This window comes from Notolepis coatsorum, assembly GCF_963971535.1.
Source record: "Notolepis coatsorum genome assembly, chromosome: 13".
NCBI classification, from domain to species: domain Eukaryota; kingdom Metazoa; phylum Chordata; class Actinopteri; order Aulopiformes; family Paralepididae; genus Notolepis; species Notolepis coatsorum.
Window position 1 is genome coordinate 51,836,917 of NC_140177.1, and position 19,825 is coordinate 51,856,741.

General features: G+C 41.0%; 1 protein-coding gene across 3 annotated transcripts in view; it reads left to right on the forward strand.

The window, feature by feature from the left end:
- Positions 1-833: 833 nt before the first annotated feature.
- Positions 834-19,825, forward strand: part of rb1cc1 (RB1-inducible coiled-coil 1) — a 43,108-nt gene continuing 24,116 nt past the window's right edge. For 2 of the 3 annotated variants that reach the window (XM_084327284.1, XM_084327285.1), the window contains exons 1-15: positions 834-1,146; positions 2,340-2,472; positions 3,293-3,419; positions 3,837-4,007; positions 4,515-4,717; positions 4,858-5,260; positions 5,817-5,987; positions 6,151-6,335; positions 6,551-6,737; positions 8,532-8,613; positions 8,752-8,816; positions 9,308-9,411; positions 9,515-9,641; positions 12,769-14,714; positions 14,982-15,156. In XM_084327284.1, the coding sequence (XP_084183410.1) occupies positions 2,402-2,472; positions 3,293-3,419; positions 3,837-4,007; positions 4,515-4,717; positions 4,858-5,260; positions 5,817-5,987; positions 6,151-6,335; positions 6,551-6,737; positions 8,532-8,613; positions 8,752-8,816; positions 9,308-9,411; positions 9,515-9,641; positions 12,769-14,714; positions 14,982-15,156 (4,017 nt within the window). In that variant the 5' untranslated portion in view covers positions 834-1,146; positions 2,340-2,401. The remainder of the gene's footprint in view (positions 1,147-2,339; positions 2,473-3,292; positions 3,420-3,836; positions 4,008-4,514; positions 4,718-4,857; positions 5,261-5,816; positions 5,988-6,150; positions 6,336-6,550; positions 6,738-8,531; positions 8,614-8,751; positions 8,817-9,307; positions 9,412-9,514; positions 9,642-12,768; positions 14,715-14,981; positions 15,157-19,825) is intronic. The other variant, XM_084327286.1, reaches the window with a different exon arrangement.

A 19,825-nucleotide genomic window follows, 5' to 3' on the forward strand; every position in this document is an offset into this window, starting at 1 on the left:
TGACAACCTAGGATGGCTTAGAGTAGACGACAGAGTACAGCAATGGGCCTGGTCTACAAGATACACTACACCACTAAGGTACCCATGTACATGTCAAAATACTTCCCAAAGGTCAGTGAATACCATGACCACAACACCAGAGTAAGCTCAACAAATCATGTTAAACCCAGATTCGGCTCCTCCAATGTACAGTTTCTACGTCAAATGTATATACTCCCTTTTCTTGACTCCTTCTGTATCACAAACAGTACTGTATTTGCAAATCTGGTATGTCATAAATGTATAGATGTAGCAGTACTGACTATCTGTATGTCATGTATGTCATATATGTCCTGATGAATTGAAAATGGAGGACCCTGATGTAAACAAGACGAAAGTCTTTCTCTGGTCTGCATCCCCTTAACAATTGTGTGTATTGCGCTGTACTGTATTGTACACATTCTGCAATCTGTTAATAAAGTTTTCAATCAATCAATCAATCAATCAATCAATCAATCAATCAATCAACAAGACAAAACGTCTTTCTCTGGTCTGCATCCCCTTAACAATTGTGTGTATTGAGCCGTAATGTATTGTACCCCTTCTGCAATCTGTTAAATAAAGTTTTCATTCATTCATTCATTCAGAGCGACTTCGAAAGAGTCGCCAAGCTTAACCAGTTTGTTAGGCGTAACGCGATTGGCGCTGAGAAAAACGTCTGTGGCCAATCAGATCGCGCAAACCGAACGAGGAAGTGCAACCCCGTTAGGGAAAATAGACACGCCACTATTGGCGAAACGAGCGAATCGTTCACGAATCGCACATCGCTAGACTACAACAACAAAACAGATACGGCTAACGCAATAGAAAGGGGTGTTAGCTTAGTTAGCTTGCAATACACACTAGGTTACACAATGTGGAGCAAATAGATAATACACTGACGCGACGGTCTGCGTTTGAAGAAATATGATCCGATTGTAAAAATAGAAATACAGGCGGTTGCTAGCTAGCCAGTATTTACGGCTAACTTAGCTTCAACGTTAACCTAGCTAACGTTAGGTGGGCAGATTGCTAAACTAGCTCTATGTATGACAAGCTAAGCTGGCTAACTCGCCAGGGTGGTACGGTGGATACCAACAAGAAGGAGATGCGAGTAAACAAAGACAGGTAAGCCCAACGAAACCATTTATGTCAGCTATTCAATAGTGAAACATTCAAACGTCAGTGTGGCCTGACCATGTCATAACTATTGATAACTATTTAATCGCCGACGCTGCCAATGTGATGGAAAAAGAGAATACATAACACATAAGCTTGATGGCTAACGTTATGCTAACATGTTAGCTGCCACCGAGAGAGAGAGAGAGGGCAGGCAGTGGATCATGTCATTGACTTTCTGGTAAACAGCTGCTGGTGGCCCTCCTGCTTCAACCCTCTGCTCGGACTCAGGGAGGCCGGAGTTATTAGCGTGGCGTTTAGCAAGAAGCCACACGACAAGTTTGTCAGAACAAAGGAACTTAAATAACATTGACACTTGGATATGAGCTAACTGACGTTACCAGACCAGTCAACCGGCTAATCAAGTAACACTTGTTCGACTAGCCTAGTGTTGTTTTTATAGTAACCTGGGATAATGTGTCAACGTTAGCAGTTTAATTAAAGACAAATAACGTTAGATGTTAATTATTTGTACCATGTCACGGTCAACGTTTGCTAATTAGTGAGCGTACTAGCGTTAACATTAGCATGCTGTTGTTGACTGTAGAGTACAGTTAACGTTAATGTTTGTTTTTACAGGCCTCGCATAACATTAGACACTGAGGAAACTGACAGTCATACCGGTGTGTGGTAACGTGCTTACACACGTTAATAACATGTTATAGCTGCAGACAATGCAAGTTATGGGTAATAATATAATCAAACGTTAGATAATGAAACGTTAGTGCGTGGTCAGCAAATGTTAACCTTTCAGGTGTTTGTAACTGCTGTTTTTCGAAATGCTGCTTTCAAGATGAATATCTGGTCATTTAAGCTCATGACAGGACACATTATTGTAGCCTGCACATGGTGACTCAGTTTTTGAGCAAGTCATTTGAGTCAGTGGTTGACATAGATGGCCTTATGTTACACCGTTCCACCAACCAATTGTTAAGTGATGGAACAGGTGGTGACAATGCCAGGCATTATCAGTGATAAACCCAGCCCTACTTTAATACAGTAGTTCAGTACCCTTGGGTGCCTTGATAACAACAGTTCACTTTACATGACTCTTTTCATTATTATTAAGACGGGGCTAGGTGATATGTAAAAGTAGTTTTTAATCATGCTTGGAATGCCTTTTTGTATGTCTTTTTTTGCAGGATGGCCTTGAATGACTAAATGACCAAGATAGGGAAGCAGGGAGATCTCTGGAGGATTCAACATGAAGTTGTATGTGTTCCAGGTCAACAATGGCAGCACACTGACATTTGACACTGAGCTTGCTGGTCAAACGTAAGAGACTCATCACAATTGTATGATCGTCAGGAATAGTGGTCAACTTAAGCCATTTTTTAACCAAATTAGTTTTACTGGCAGAGGTCCTGTGATATAATTTGTACACGCTGGTGTATAATTCTAGTGGCATATTCATATAGGATTATGCATCCCTGTCATTTCCATCAAACTACTTAAATAACGTCATGTTCTACATGCACTCTGTTGGCTACCTGTAACGTGCTCTGGAAGCTGGATGGTTGCTATAAGTTGCTACTGTTGCAGGCTGCCATCTTTGGGAGGATCACTACATTTACATGTTACACTTACAACAATTTGCATTTGATTTAACTGCAAAATTTACAAAAATGGAGAAGAAAGAAGGGTATAGGCTTCTCTCCTGATGACTGGGAGATCTTCTGTGGCAGATTTCACACAGTAAGACTTCGCAACCATCTTTTAACCCAAACATCCGCTGTCAACACACTGTGTGAAGTGGAGTGGTTCTCTACTATTGGCAGCTTGCCCCAGAATTTGAAGCCAGCTTCCCAAGCCTGATTACATTAGGTTACAGAGATGTCAGTTGGACCTGGATTGCTATTATCAAATTACACCTGAGTTTGCTGAAAAAAACATTGGTAATTTTCTCAGTAATTTTTTCATATCAGGAAGATTATAAATGCAGGTAATGGATAATTATGTAATAGGTCTAATAATTACAATTACAGTACCTCCCATGGTAAAACTAATCCAGTTGAAATGGGGCTTTCATTTGTCCAGGCTAAATAGCTAAATCCATTTCTCTGAAGGGAAAAATTAACTTTTTTTTATCCTCTAGTGTTCTGGACCTTAAACATGCTATCCAGGCCTCATACAAGATTGCAACTCAACATCAAGTCCTTGTTGTCAATGGAGGGGAGTGTATGGTTGCAGAGAGGCGAGTCTTCAGCTACAGTGCTGGCACTGTAAGTTTGGACCATTTGGATTTATTGTTGTTCTTATCCCTCGGCTCTACAGATATATTATATGTGTATATACATTATATGGAATATGATTGCCTCTCTGTTGTTCATAGTTATGGTAACCTATACATAGACATTGGTATTTTCCACTTTGGAACAAGTCAACAGCAGATGTTATTTAGCTGGAAATTGGCATAGCTAAAAAGCTTTGGTTTGTGAGGTGGGTAAATGCCATAAGGCATGCAATATCCACTAGGGCGTTACTTTTGCCTAGTGTTTAACACATAGCCTGCAGCCTGCTGGGGACAAGGTTATTTTATTCCAGACCACTTGTCAAGTAAATTGCCCGGGTTAGAGTGGTGAGAGAGTAGCACATCAATTATTCATCATTCTGACCAAAAATCCTTTGTTTATGTCTAGGACACCAACCCCATATTCCTATTCAACAAAGAGATGATCTTGTGTGACCGGCCTCCAACGATCCCTAAAACTACCTTCTCAATAGAGAATGAGATGGAGCTGAAGGTGGAAGAGTCTCTTATGATGCCAGCTGTCTTTCACACCGTTGCCTCGCGAACACAACTTGCTGTGGTACTTATTCTTATTATTTCTTTATTAAACACATTTGTAAGACATAGTACTGAGCCATTGCTTAATACATGGCTCAGTACTTGGCTTAGAAAGCCTTATGCTTTCTCTAACATGGTTCATTCTTTTTGTTAATAAAGTATATTGCCACATTGTGCCACAAAGTAAATTTGGAGAGCTGTCCTACTCTCGTTTTTATGATTCATTAAATTGAGGATCCAGCGCCCATTCTTTTAGATTTAAAAGTTAAAGCGATTGGATTAGACGAACAGCTGATACCATTCCACGAATAGAACATCTCTCAAACTAGAGGATTGTAAAACATCTAAATAGACATGTTGTTAAAAAGTTATTGGTTTGGCTTCTCCCTTTCAGGTGTATGTTTTTTCTGTTTAATGTTCTTTTGGAATTCTATGTTGGAATTCTAGACCTCCATAGCTTTCAGTGTCCGGTGGCCATTGTAATCTTGCACCTCAAAGAGTTACCATACTTATTTTTTTTCTTCCCCAGGAAATGTTTGAAGTTGCCAAGAAACTTTGCTCCTTCTGTGAATGCTTGGTTCACGACGAACACCTCCAGCACCAAGGCTGGGCTGCCATCATGGCCAACTTGGACGACTGCACCCTGTCATATCAGAAGCTGCTGTGGAAATTTGACACTGCATACACAAATTACCAACAGGACTTTGAGGAAATTAAATTTAAACTCACAAAGTAAGTGTAGGGCCCAAAAACACTATCTCTTTTAATGTTCTTGAAATTTCAATGAGAAATATATTTTAGACAAGCCCCTTTTCTAATGCGACTCGGTAGGTTTGAGCTTCCTTCTGGTATTTATTCTGCTCTGTTTGTAGGCTGGGTACGGCAGTCTCTGTCATGGCCAAGATACCCCTGCTGGAATGTTTGACCAGACACAGCTACAGAGGCAGTGTCGAGAAGTCCAGCTCGACCCCAGGAAAAGATTCGGATGAGACGGAGGATGAGAAATCCACAGACTCTGTGCTTTGCGCCGCCGATGTACAGAGAACCTCTAAGTTGCCTGCATCTTTCTCTGCCGCCTCTGAACCCACCAAAGGCCAGGAAACGCACGAGATGACTGACAGCGGTGGGCTGAGGGCAGCCCTACAGGAGGACGACGGTCCAGAGATGGCTCTCCCTCCCTCCTTCAACGTCACACTACTAGACTGGATCAACGTCCAAGACCGGCCCAATGATGTGGAGTCCGTTGTTAGGAAGTGCTTTGACTCCATTAACAGGGTGAGTCACTGTTTCTTCAGCGGACCTTTTCAAAGTTAAAGGAGTGGTTCTGAATGGAGGGGATTTAATTAAAAACCTTTTGTGCGAGTGAATAAAAAGGTCCTTACTGAAATGTCCTTATTCATTGTATACTACCTATATATCCAAGCTTCTAATTAACATAGTATTGATTGAGCATTGGCCGCCTGCTCTCGGTACGGCTAATTGTTATGTTGGTGGTAATAGAATTTGAGCTTGCTCTTCTGTTGCACTTGGGGGTGACAGTGGATCGGGAGGTAGAGCAGTCGTCTGGTAATCCGGAGGTTCCCGGTTCGATTCCCACTCCTCCCGGGCAGCGTGTCGAAGTGTCCTTGAGCAACACGTAACACCTAATTGCTCCTGATGAGCAGGTTGGCACCTTGCATGGTTGCCTCCGCCGTCGGTGTGAATGTGTGAGTGAATGGGTAAAATGTGAGGAACAAATTTAAAAGCGCTATATAAATGCAGCCATTTACCATTTGTAAGTTGTTGTGGATAAGAGCAGCTGCTAAATGTCTTATATGCTCTTGTCTTTCAGCTTGACCCACGGATCATTCAACCCTTCCTGGCAGATTGTCGAGACACAATTGCCAAACTGGATAATCAAAACATGAAAGCCATCAAGGGGCTTGAAGACAGGTTGTACGCTCTAGACCAAATGATTGCAAGCTGTAAGAAGTTGGTAAATGAACAGAAAGAACTTGCTCAGGTTAGTCAAATTTAAGAAATGTTATATATATATTATATTTAAAAAAAAATATATATATATATATTAATTCAAATGAATTAATTACATAGTATTACAGAAGCAATTGCCAGTTCATTCACATCACTGATAAATAATGTTTCCACGTGCCTCTTAATTTTACCAGGGATTTCTGGCCAATCAGAAGCGGGCTGAAAACCTGAAGGACACATCCGTTCTGCCTGACTTGTGTCTCAGTCACGCCAACCAGCTGATGATCATGCTGAACCACCATAGGAAGCTGCTGGACATTAAACAAAAGTGCACCACTGCCAAACAAGAACTTGCAAACAACCTTCAAGTCCGTCTCAAGTAAGGTTTCAGCTGTTTTAATTCTTGTCATTTATTGTTCCTTGTTCACTGCCATTCCCTGTCTCTCCACTTACGCTGCTCAATGATCATTTTGAGCAACATGCTGAACACAACTCACTCTTGTTGTTAGTCTAAGTTAACTGGTAGAGAATGTCAAGAGAGTTCCGGAACAATGTCGTATGAAAGGTTAATCACCGGTGATGGTTTTGCATTAGATGGTGCTGCTACGTGATGCTCCACGCAGACCAGGATGGGGAGAAGCTTCAGGCTCTGCTCAGACTGCTGATCGAGCTGATGGAAAGGGTCAGGGTGGTGGAGGCTCTTAGCACAGTGCCCCAGATGTACTGCCTGGCCGTGGTGGAGGTCGTCAGGAGAAAGATGTTTCTACGCCACTACAGAGAGGTCAGTGTGACGGGGGGTGTGACATTTCTCATGCCCTCATTTCTTAGACGGTACCTTGTGTAGCCAAAAGCTGCTCCTGTACCGGAGGGGACACGTGATGCAAGGCTTGGTCCACATTGCAGCCGACCAGTGGGAGGCATGGTCTAACAACATTCGAGACAGGGGAGGGTAGAATTGGATAATACGAAATTGGGATGGGAGAAAAATAGAAAAAAAAATGGGGAGAAAAAGTAGATAGTAGTAGTAGTAGTAGTAGTAGTAGTAGTAGTTTATTTTTTCAGTCATCATCTCACACAATACAATATACCATCATTTATCAATATTTGATTTTTTTTTACAGTGACTGAAAAGGTACAGACTGAAGCATAGTGCTTATATGTGCCTGTCCTATATTCTTACAAAAAAATAAAAAAAATAGACTCAAACAGTATTCTAAAGAAAAAAAAGCAAGCAAAACAGTATTATTCACCCTTGTAGTTTTCAAAAATAGCTTTACAAACCTTTTTCTTAAAAACCAAAAATCGAATTACTCATTCTTAACTGTATATCAGCATTGTTCCACAAGTTAACCCCAATAATAGAAATACACCTCCTTTTAATCCCTTTCTTAGCTTTTTGAACAGTAAATTTACAAATATCTCTCAAATCATATTTTCTTTCATGTATTGAAAAAAACCTTTGCACCCCATCTGGGAGTAACTTTGCTTTAGCTCTGTACATTATTTGCATAGTTTTATAGTAAACCAAATCATTAAATTTCATAATATGAGACTTTATAAACAATGGATTTGTGTGTTCATAGTAACCAGCCTTGAAAAGGTTCCGAATGGCCCGCTTTTGCATTTGGATTGGATTTACTGTATTTTTAAATGTCAACCCCCATACTTCCACACAGTAAGAAATGTAAGGAAGTATAAGTGAGCAGTAAATGATGTGCAAGGCTTTGTAGTTTAATATATCCTTACATTTATACAATATTGCTACTGACTTACCGTAGATATTTTTCCTTGAATATAGGTAGTTAACATGTTGTTTCCATGTTAATTTCTGGTCAATAACTACCCCTAGAAATTGTATCTCAGAAACTTTCTATTTTTACATCACATATTTTTAACTCTATCTCCCCCTCTATTTCTTTTCGATTACCAAAAACCATTAATTTAGTTTTCTTAATATTGAGAGACAATTTATTAACATCAAACCAAGTTTTGAGAGTTTCAAGCTCTCTTTCAATATCAAACAAAAGTTCCTTTAAATTACTTCCTGAGCAATATACATTTGTATCATCTGCAAAAATAACAAACTTTAACAGTTCAGCAACATTGCACATATCATTAATATAAAGTATAAATCGTTTTGGACCTATCACAGATCCCTGATCAGTTTGGCTGATTTTTGTTTTGTTTTACTAAGAGTGTGCAGTCCGCTCCCCTCTAGGTATGTCTTAAGTTGTTGAGACTGTTAAAACTGATGAAATCATGATGAGAAAACATAGTGACTAGCTAAGTCACCAAGCATTCCCAAACTTTGGTCTCGAGGAGTAGCACATTTTTGTTTTGGGGACTTGTAAGCAGCTATATGACCAATTTTAGGAACTGCTTACTTTAAAATGGAACAACCACTGATGTTATAAATTAATGCATAAAACAAAATGGTTGTTTGTTTTCTTGCTTGATTCCAGTCCCTCAGTTTGAGAAATGCTGCACTACATCATTTGTCAGCATGATATTCTTTTGAGTTGGAAGAGAGATTCAGTGGCACAGTAAAGTCTAAACTTGGGTTTTCTTTTTCCAGTGGGCCTGTGCTCTTGTGAAGGATGGGAAACAACTGTACGAGGCTGAAAAGTTCAAAAGGGAAACGTTTGGGAAGCTCTTCAGTAAGTCCCTTTGGAGAGCTCCTAGTTGATTATGTTTGAGGTGTCATTGTAGAAAACGACGCACCTTTTGAAAACGCCAGCAAAGTGATTATATTCTTGAGCTGAGCTTTCATAACGTAGTCAATGTCTTCTTTTCAGGAAAGTCTTTTCTCAGAAATCGCCTGTTCAGAGGACTGGATTCATGGCCTCCTACATCATTTTGCGTAAGTGTCGGTCCAAAGGGAACAGTGTTTTTAAATGAGTTTGAATCTCCGCTATATTTTAAAGAGCCCATATTATGGCCATTTCCCTGTTTTAATATTTTCATTTTCGTGGTCAATTACAAACATTACATGTTTTTAGGCTAAAAAAGCACATAGTTACAGCTGTACAGGCGGGCTCATCAGCCTCAAACAGGCACTTTTGGCTCCTGTCTCTTTAAATGAAAACGAGCTGCCTTCCTGGTTCACAAAATTCAAATAAAACTGGATAACTAGCTAACTAAAAAGAGTCTGGACTACAAACAGCAGTTCAAGGAACAGTAATCTTTTGTCGAAGAGAATAACTCCCATTTGACGTGGACTTTGGGTTTTGTAACTCTGCAGACATTCTACATGCACCTGCTATATAACATACCAAAGGTAAGGGGAAATGATAAAAAGCATAATATGGCCTCTTTAACTAATCTATTTTCTCCATCTTCTGTTTTTCATAGACCCGAAAGCCCAGAAGGTTTGACTGTGAGCTTCCAGACATCTCTGTTGAGGACCTGCAGTACCTGAAGTCTTGCTGTCCCACAGAGGTGCAGCCTTTCCTCATGTAAGTCATTGTCATCTATCACTCAGGTGGTTTTCATTATGACCCTGCCAGTGATATAGTAGTAGCTGAACTGACGTCTGACATTTTCTTATTTTTCTCTCAGGCTTCCCACACTATGTGACTTTGAGCCTTTAAACAGGCATGTAGAAATGCTTCACCAGCTGGTCCAAGCTGCACAGAGTGTGGATGAGATGTCTCAAACTATTACCGATCTGTTGAGTGAACAAAGGGTAATTACAGCTTCCATAATAATAATAATGATAATAAATCATTTGAATAGCATGACTGAGTGCTATTCTCAAAATGAAAAGGGATCTTGATGTCCACGTTGAGTCTGATCTTCTGTACCTGATTGATCTAGGCAAATATGCAACAGTTACAAATGTTTCAGAGACCATTAAGAACCATGTTACAGAACTCAAATTTCATGACCTTTTCCCTCTTTGATCCAGACGCAGAGCCTGAAGACCCATGATATGATGGGCACAGCTGAGCTTGTAAACAATGTTTATTGCTGTAGGACAAGTTCAACTATAGTCATCCCTAGGCCAACATGGCTAAGGGTGCTTTCACACCAGAGCTGTTTGGTCCGGACTATCGGACCAGAGTTCGTTTTCTCGGATAGTCCGTTTTTTTTGGGGTGGTGTGAATGCTCAGTCGAACTCTGGTGCGGACCAACACGCAAACTGGTCCGCCTGAAAACGTAGGTCTCGGTTAGCTTCATCGGACCAAACGCAGACCAAATATAGGAAGTGACCTGATAAACTGTGCATCTTGGGTAGAAAAAAAGAAAAAAAAACACAGCGGCGCGCATTCACTGCAAAACAAGCATGCCGTAAACATGTCTCGTGGACAGACGTGGGCGAATGACGAGGTGAAAGCCCTGATAGACATATGGGCAGAAGACCAAATTAAACAGCTACTTGTGGGCACCCATAAAAACAACGCGGTGTACAAGTTGTTTAGCGAGAGGATGGTGGTAATGGGCTTCAATAGAACAATGGATCAATGCCACGTCAAAATAAAAAAAACGTCAGCAATATATTAATAAATAAGCAGAGAATTAAATTAGATGTCCATAACATTTGTTTTTAATTAGCATAGCCTAAATAAATATGGATTCAAGAAGTTAAATACTGAATTAACGACACATATTTTAACAGGCTGAAAGTTAAAACGAATAACAGGCTGAAAAAACAATTAGACTATTTAATATAGGCTAAACACAGTGTGTAAAATATAGGCTAAGCGGTAGCCTTCTAAAACGAAATGTGAATTAAAGAAGTTAAAACGAATAACAGGCTGAAAAAACAATTAGCCTATTTAAAGTCTGTGACTTGCTTCGAAAAAGTAGGAGTTCGGGGGACGAGAAAGACAAGTTCCCTTGGTATGATGACCTGGACGTTATACTTGGCACAAGACCCACATCCAGCCCGAAACATGTCGTTGAGTCTTTCGAAGATGAGACCCATCAGACGGCAATCACGGCATCACCAGCACCGCCATCGACTGAAAATTGTGACGCCTCCGCTGATCTGGAGTCAGATAGGGCTCGCAGTCACACACACCCACACGCACGCGCGCACACACACATGTTAGGGCTCGCAGTCACATACACACATTTCCACTCTCTATTGTGTCCAATAGACAAGCGCCCTTTTTTTTTTTTTATTATACTTTTTTGAGGACATGCAAATCAAAGTATATGTCTGCATATATGCATTATTGTATTGTCATTGTCCACATAGAACAGATAACAACATTAAACAGAAGGGGAAACAAATTTCAAAAGTAAATAATAAGACAAACAAACACTGACTTGGTTGCACGACAGTCGTCTCAAAAGTATATATATATATAATAATAGTATATCAAATATGTAGCACATGTTCAAGTACCCAAATATGCTTCTCCAATGTATATACGGTATATCAAATAAATCACGTTGAATTAACGTTCACACAGATGAATACCAGCAAGCAGCATGAGAATTGCTATTCTGGAATAGTATGGAACTGTACATCATCCACAAGCACAAGGAATGAACCCCACGTTTTCTTGAACATAGATGAAGAACCTCTCAGAGTACATATTATCTTTTCTAGTTTGATAAAGTATAGTATGTCTCTAATCCAGTGAAGGTGAGGGGGAGCAGCGGACTTCCATTTAAACAGAATCAGCCGCCTGGCCAGTAGAGTGGTAAATGCCACGTGTGCTTTGTGCTTTGAAAGTGATAACGGGTGGAGAATATCCAAAAAGCGCTGTCAATACAGCGCCCTTTTCGACCGCGTGACATTGTTCAGAAAGTTTGGTGTGCTTGACAAATTGCAATGTGAACGCAGACGAACCAAATGAAGAATGCAACAATGTTGCAACTTCACCCCCCGAACCGCACAGAGTCCGCACAGAGTCCACCAAAACTATATGTGAAAGCGCCCTAAGGGCGCGTTCACACCTACCCTGTTTGGTCCACTTTAAGTGGACCATGGTCCCTTTAGATCAATAGTCCGTTTTTCTCTCTCTCTCTCTCTCTAGTCGACTTGCGCCGTGCTCGTAATAGTATCTCTCTCATTACGCTGCCGGCAACTGTTTACGTTTGTGAGTGCTATAGTCCAATAGATGCAACTGTATGTCCTTTGTTTACAAATTAGATCTGCACCAAAAAGGGTAGTGTGAACGCAGACCAAAATCAAACAATGTATCATTTTCACATTTGGTCCACCAGAAAGTCCAGACTGACTATCCCCGGACTTTCAGGTGTGAACACGCCCTAAGTGTCTTGCCAGAATGTCCGGGTGAGCTCTTCACAGCCACTAATCAGGGTTCCAACAGTGGTGCTATTTTCATAGCATGCCATAGAGGATGCTCCTAAATATAAATTATTACTGTCTAAAATAACTGAAAAAGGAGCATATATACAACTTGAGATTTAAAATGGGGATGAACATTTTCAACTATTGTTAATTTCAATTGTTAATTTTGCAACATAACTGGTTTGTGATGATCAATTTGGACAATTTGTCCTTAAAATATAAAACTATGCTTCCAGCTAAAGGGAGATGATCGATAGATTAAGCTATGCAAAACCAGTTCCAGATTATGGTCAGCTCCACAAATGATGGAGCAGATGGTGAAAAGGATGCAGGTCTCGTGAGAAAACAGAAACGGGATTACTCCTGATTACTTGGTTTGTATTCATAACAACCCTGTTCACAGATTCAGACATACATACAGTATGTACAGTCTTATTACCTGTATTGCCTAATTAAAACAGAAATTGGATCCTGTAGGCTTTGTTCTTGATTGCCATACTTGCATGTCCTCCTCACTCCTTTATTTCATGCGCTGTCCTTCCAGGTGTCCTACAGCCAGAGTGCTCAGAGATCTACCCCACGGTCTCAAAGCACACCTGGTACCACCACCCCTACCTCCTTCAAAGCCCCCTCCTCCCTCAGTCTTCAGGGCCACATCTTCCTGCCCCTACCTGTACTCATCCCTGCACCATTAGAGGACTTGTCCCCAGACAGCATCGACGCTCAGACCTTCGATTTTGAAACCATCGGCCACCCAAACATGGACCCGCTGCTTCATCATGGCTCCCTCGACCTGGACTCCCTAGCAGAGAGCCCTGAGTTAGACTTTATGTCTGCCGTCAATGAGTTTGTGATCGAAGGGAACCTGACCTCCCCCAATCACATCAGTGACCCGACAAGTCCAGAAATGATGGTTGAATCCTTGTACTCCTCAGTCATCAACGCTATCGATAACAAGCGCATTCAGGATACCACAACACTAGAGAGGGAGAACTCCAGGATGGCCGTTCTGAAGCTGGTTATCGAGAAGTACCGCTCTGCTGCAGAAGAGTCCCAGTCCAACTTGAGGAGTGTCAAGGATGACCTCTACCACTTCAGGGGTCTGGTTTTGAAGGAACAGCGAGACTTTGGCTTTGCCCTCAAGACCATGACCATAGAGGTGCGTGGCATCGTTGACAACATCCGTCAGGCCCATGAATTGGAGATGAAGGAGCAACACCAAAACGAGGTCCTCTCTCTCCGGCACAAGCTTGAGAAACGGATTCAGACCCTGGCAGAGGAAAACCAGGTGAACCAGAACATAGTCAGAGATATTCAACTCGCCATGATGGAGCAGGAGGGGCTTCTGGAATGCAAGGAGAAGGAACTCGCTCAGCTCGAGAATGAGAAGGAGAGATGGGTTGAAGCAGAGACCAGCCACACAGAGAGGGTTAAGAACCTAGACCAGACGATCAGTGATCAAGCTGGTGAGGTCGAGACTCTGACCTCCTGCAGAGACTCTCTGAGCAACCAGCTTGAGAACCTGCACTGTGAGGTCGAGACTCTGACCTCCTGCAGAGCCTCTCTGAGCAGCCAGCTTGAGAACCTGCACTGTGAGGTGGAGCGGCAGAAGCAGGAGATTCGGCAGGAGTTGGAGGCCGTTGAACAATTGCACTTGGAGGAGCTGGAGGTAAGGCTGGAGCAGGAGCACAACGCCCACCTGGACCTGCTCAACAGGGAGCATGCGTTGCAGTTATATGAGGCAGCCGATTCCCATGCCACTGTCCTGACGGAGAAGGACAGCCAAATCAAGCTCTTGCAGGGTCATGCTGCTGAACTGGCTGACCTGCGCTGCAAACTTGAAGTGGAGCTAGCCCTCAAAGAGTCGGAGACTGAGGAGGTGAGGCTGTTGTTTGAGGAGGCCAAGATGCAGCAAGCCGAGTCTGTGAAGGCCCAGGTAGAGGCAGAGACTAAAGCCCTCAGCAAAGAAGTGGCAGACCTCAACGGGCAGCTTCAAGTGAAGAATGAGGAGTATGAGGTGGGCCTAGCGGAGCTGAGGACTCTGATGCGGATTGAGAAGGACCACTGCATCTTAGAGCTGGTCGACCGGCATGAGGAGGAGAGGATCTTGCTCCGCAGCGAGCTCTCCTCCCTGCAACAGCAAGTCCACAGCGCTGAGAAAGAACGTGCCGAGCGTCAGCATGACCTACACCAGCAAGTAGTCTCTCTGTGTGAAGAGAAGGAAGCACAGCTGAGGACTTTCCAGGAGCAGGAGCGAGACTTGAGGACTGTTATCTGTGACCTGCAGGCAGAAAACGACATGCTTTCCAAAAGATTAGAGCAGGACAGTCATGCAGCCCAGGAACGTTTAGAGAAAGAAGAGGCCTTGAAGGCTGCATTACCAGATGCCTTTAAAGAATTAGAGCAACAAAAGGAGGAGATGGAGGAGAGACTGTTAGACAAAATTAGACATCTTGAAAATGAGCTTCAAGAGAGACCATCCTCAACACGGTGAGAGTTGGAATAGATGTATCTTAACACATCAGACATGCTTTTGCACCAATTACATCAGTTTTCACTGTAGCACATTTTTCTGTCTGGATTTATTTGCAAAACCTCTCGACAGTTGATAAAATGACATTTATATTAAAAATAAATAACTTGTTTCAAGCTATTTAAACCCTGAGACGGAATCTGGTTTAGATATGCCAAAAAGAAAAGTATTTAATTTTGTCATCTTATGCTTGTGTTGTATTTGATTCAACTGTGTCTTTTCAGGGAGGAAGGGTTGTCTCTTCACGCAGAAGCCGAGGCTCCGCTCTCCCTGGACCCTGCCCTTCAGGAGCGGTGGCAGCAGGAGAGGGCCTCCCTGCAGACCCAGATGGAGCTCCTGGAGAGGAGGAAGAATGAAGAGATGCAGAACCTCAAGACGTCACTCATTGCAGAGCAGCAGGTTTGTCTGCATTTTGTTTTGAAATATCTTGCAGGCGTTACTGTTCCGATTTCACAAATCACGCTACCGTTGCTAACCTAACCGTTGCTCGTGTTTCATACTTTTATCATTCCTGTTGTATTGTTATGGATTCAAATAAATTACGTGACCATTTGCATAATGGGCGTCTCGAAAAATATAATATTTTGAGTAAAGACCCCAACACTGGCCACATGTAATGGAAAACACCAATTTAGCGTAGCCTAACTGAATGAAAATCTATTGATACTGCTTTTTTAAACTACATTACAAATATGAGATACAGCCTTAGTTATTCCAGAAAGCAGGAATACACCTTGGTACTCTGTGCGTACCATAATTATAGTACACGGAAGGTTGTGATGACCCTGCATGACTTGTAGAGTACTGAGCATGGTAATTTGACACAGGTATGTGTCATGAGGGGGAGTCGTTGTTGGTAAACATATTGCCCTTCTATGAATGCAAACCATGTTTTCTCTTCTCTGCTCTTTACATACTCATTTATAGATCCATATTTGTAATGCATAAAGCTACGTTATATCAAATCATATTTTGGATAATCATCCTCTATGTTCATAATATGAAGTTACCGGGAATTTTAGTTATGTTCATTTTAATCAAGCTTAGACTAAATTCAAGATTGTTGTGGAATTTAAGTTCTTGTTTAAATTGTATCATTTGAGAGTCTCATGGGTTGTTGAATGAAATGCCATAATTAAAATGAACACAAGAGGGAGTGATGCACTGGAGGGGAGAGTATTTCACATCAGATTCTAAATCTACATTCTAATAGAGATTAAATTAAGTGGTAGTCTCATTCAAAGGGATGAGGCTCTTGCAAACATTCTGAATGACTATGATGTTGACTATAATGATTTAATTAGTTCATAACAGTACTCCTGTAAATTAGAGACTGGCCCACAGCTGATATCTGAAGTTAAATAGATATTCTACGAATTGAGAGATTTTCCCTAAAATTAGCCAAGATTATTATTATTAGTGTGGTTATCCCACATATTTTATTATTCCACTCCTTATTCGTTGCAATATTCCTTCCAGAGCTTTGCTTTGGTTCTCCCACATCAGCATAAGTTTGACATGTGGTGCTGCGCTCTGACTGAGATGTAAAGGGATAGTTAGGATGTTTGAACATTAAGTTGTATTAAATACTTGTAGTGTAATCAAAAGTTACCATATTGGTCCGAAAGACAACCCTGAATATAAGACGACTCATCTTTTTCAAGACAATTTCAAAAATACTTTTTTGAAGACCAAATCTTGTTTTTATAAAGATTTTATACTAAATGGTTTTATTTGAAAATGATTATAATAAAATGGTTTTATTGGACATACAATTTAATGTCCAGAAATCCCAACTACCGGTATACCTTTAACAACCGAGCTAGCCAGGTCACAGGCAGTTCACCAGCCCATATAAGGGCAGTTCTCCACGCACGCAAGCGCACACACATCTCATATCTCATAAACCGTTTGTAGTACAGACATGATTCACAATTTAAATGATTATTTATAATTCTAGATGTTTTAGCATTAGTCTTTCTTTTATATCATTTTAGACATATTATATATATATATAATAAAATATGAGAGAACCACACTAATAATAATAATCAAACTTTAGGAAACATCTCAATTTGTGGAATATCTATTTAACTTCAGATAACCGCTGTTTTTGAATTGACAGGAGTACTGTTATGAACTACTTAAATCATTATAGTCAACATCATAGTCATTCAGAATGTTTGCAAGAGCCTCATCCATTTGAATGAGACTACCACTTAACTTCCATTCATTTTGCGCCCATATAGTCTAAATATCATACATTTGAAGTATAAACTATGGTGATATGCAATTGTATGTAATTATTTACATGTATGTGTTTTACTAGTTAATGTCACCATAGGGCTGGGATATGGCAAAAAATCATATCGCGATAACGATATGATAATGTTATCATATCATTCGATATCGATAATTATCTAAATTGTTATAAATAAATTTTTTTATAATTTTTTTTATATAAACAACAGATGTATGTTTATTTTGCAGCAATTCTTTGTCGTTGCCGCCATCTTTAGTGTTACATCCCCTCACACTCCAGTTCTCAGGCTGCAGCTGGTTTAAAAGCGAAAGTAAACCGGCTTCTCTGCTGGCTGTGGCTCCAGGGGAGTTGAACAGTTCTGGCTCTGCTAGTTTCTTTTCTATCTTTTGGCGCTTTTTTGGTGGACAAACCATGTGCACCGTGACTCATGACTGGAGACTAGCTCTCCTAGCACACATAGCCTACTGTGTACAGACGGTTTCAAACTGTATTTTAAATTAGAAAGCAAACAAAATAAAATGGACAAGAGAAAAAGAAATCTCAATTTGGTCAGTATTGTCATTTGGACAAGCAAAGCCATTACTTTAAGTTGCAGGCAAGAAAGACAAGTCTGCCCTGTTGCAGAAAAAAAAAAAAAAACGATATTTTATTCGATATTTTTCTTTCCGATATCGATTATTAAAATATATCGCAATATTTATCGTTATCGTTATATCGCCCAGCCCTACACCATCCTCAAATTATTGGTAAATTAACTAGTGGTTGGGGCGGTCAGGTGGCGTAGCGGAGATTGCGCTCGTCACCAATGCAAGAGGCTGCGGTCTCGACTCCCGGAGTCAGCATTGCCTTGGCTTGGGCTGATCGCTATACTAACTCGTTTGGCTGGGTTAGGGGGAGGGAAGCCGTGGGTGGGAAACTGGCGTTGTGGACAGCGACGCCTACAGGTCAGGTCTGGGCGCTTGCTCAGCGGAGGCAGTACTTGAGGAAGGCAGCGTGACCTCCCACGCGTTACACTTCACCAATGAGAGCCCTCGCTGCCAGGTGAGAAGAGAGCCACTGGCTGTCGCCGCACGTGTCGGAGGAAGCGTGCGGATACTTCAGGGTTCCCTTGTACCGACCAGTAGGAGAACATGCACACAACAACCAGGTAGGGGAGGGGGGGGGAATTGGCACAACGACTAAATTGGGACGGGGAGAAAACAGAAAAAATCGGAGGAAGAGAGATACAAAAAAATAAAAAATGTAACTAGTGGTTGACTGATATGGGTTTTTAGATGGCCGATGTCGATACCAATATTTAGTGAGCAGGACGGCCAATGGTCAATATAATTATTCAAAAACAAGTTTTTGTATCTGATAAAATACAACAATTGAATAATGACATGAGACACAGAATTGCTGAACTTAAGTTCACTAATGTTGGCTATTAGCTAGCTAGCTTAGCTGGTTGATGACAGCTAGGTTTGCACTTGCTAACAGTAGCCTAAATAAATCTGGAGTTGGCTTAAATTCTTTTTGACAACATATTGCTAACCTTTGGATATAAAATATTGCAGTATTTCTTCCCTTCATAATATCTGCGAAGCCCTTTTTAGCCCCTTTCCAGGTAAGCTATCATGAAGATTGGTATCGACTGATTCCTGGAATCATGCTTTTGCTTGTGATCTCTAGTTTCATATGATGGCCTTTTTCGCATACAAAATTAGCCTGCTAGAGCCTGCGAAAAATTATAATGTGGGCAGGGTTAAAAACTGCCAATATTGGCCCAATGTGATATATAGGTCGACCAATAAAAGGAACAATTTATTTGATCCTGTATACATAATTGCAACCTAACCGTACTAAACTAAACATGTTGTCCTAAAAGTAAAATGCCACTTAAAGCTTAAAGGACCCCCTCCCTCTGTGATAATCAGTTGCTACTGTGGCCGGAGACTAGTCCCAAGAACCAGTTGAAACTGGAAATCATGGTTCCATTCACTGATAATCGCCTACAGGTGGTATTTCCCCAAGATTTGCATTGCGGTGTGCACCCTATGACTCATTCATTTAGCAGTGGCTAAATGTAGCTCATGTTTATGTGGTGAAGAAAACCAAACCATATATTCCAGTGGTTCCTGAATTGATCCCAGACTGAAGACCATCTGAACATCACATGGGAACGATTTCTTCATTAACAATTATCAGTAGTACATTAACACAGGCAAATATCCATTAAGAAATTCCTTCAGAATGTGCAGCCTTGAAAGTTACCAATATGCTGTATTACAAGTGAAAGTTCATGCCCTTGATTATTCTCCTCTTCCACACTGTCCTAACCGGAAGAAACTGAAGAAGCAGCAGATTATCAATGAGCTCACTTCTCACCTGAGACCCACCTTCCTACCCCTAGACCAGGGGTGGCCAACCCGCGGCTCACGAGCCGCATGTGGCTCTTTGCCTGTCAATGTCTGGCTCTTCCATCCATCCATACAAAAATATCTTTATTATTTATTATTTTTGCTATTTTTTTTGTATGTCACTCATTCCATAAGGATGTAGAATAAAAAAAATATTTTTAATCGTCCATTTGCATGTTCTTGGTATCTGAATCTAGGGACATCTATGGATCTCGGGGAATGTATTCCCAGTGTCAGAAATAGTGTGCTTGAGTAAATTGTAATGAACCAAAGGAGAATATCAATTATATTAAAAAAAAAATATATATATATGTGAATAACACCATGCTAAAATTGACCAGACCTGAAAGATCTAAGCAAATGAATAAAGGGAAGATTATTAAACGGAAGGTTTTGTAGATACAGT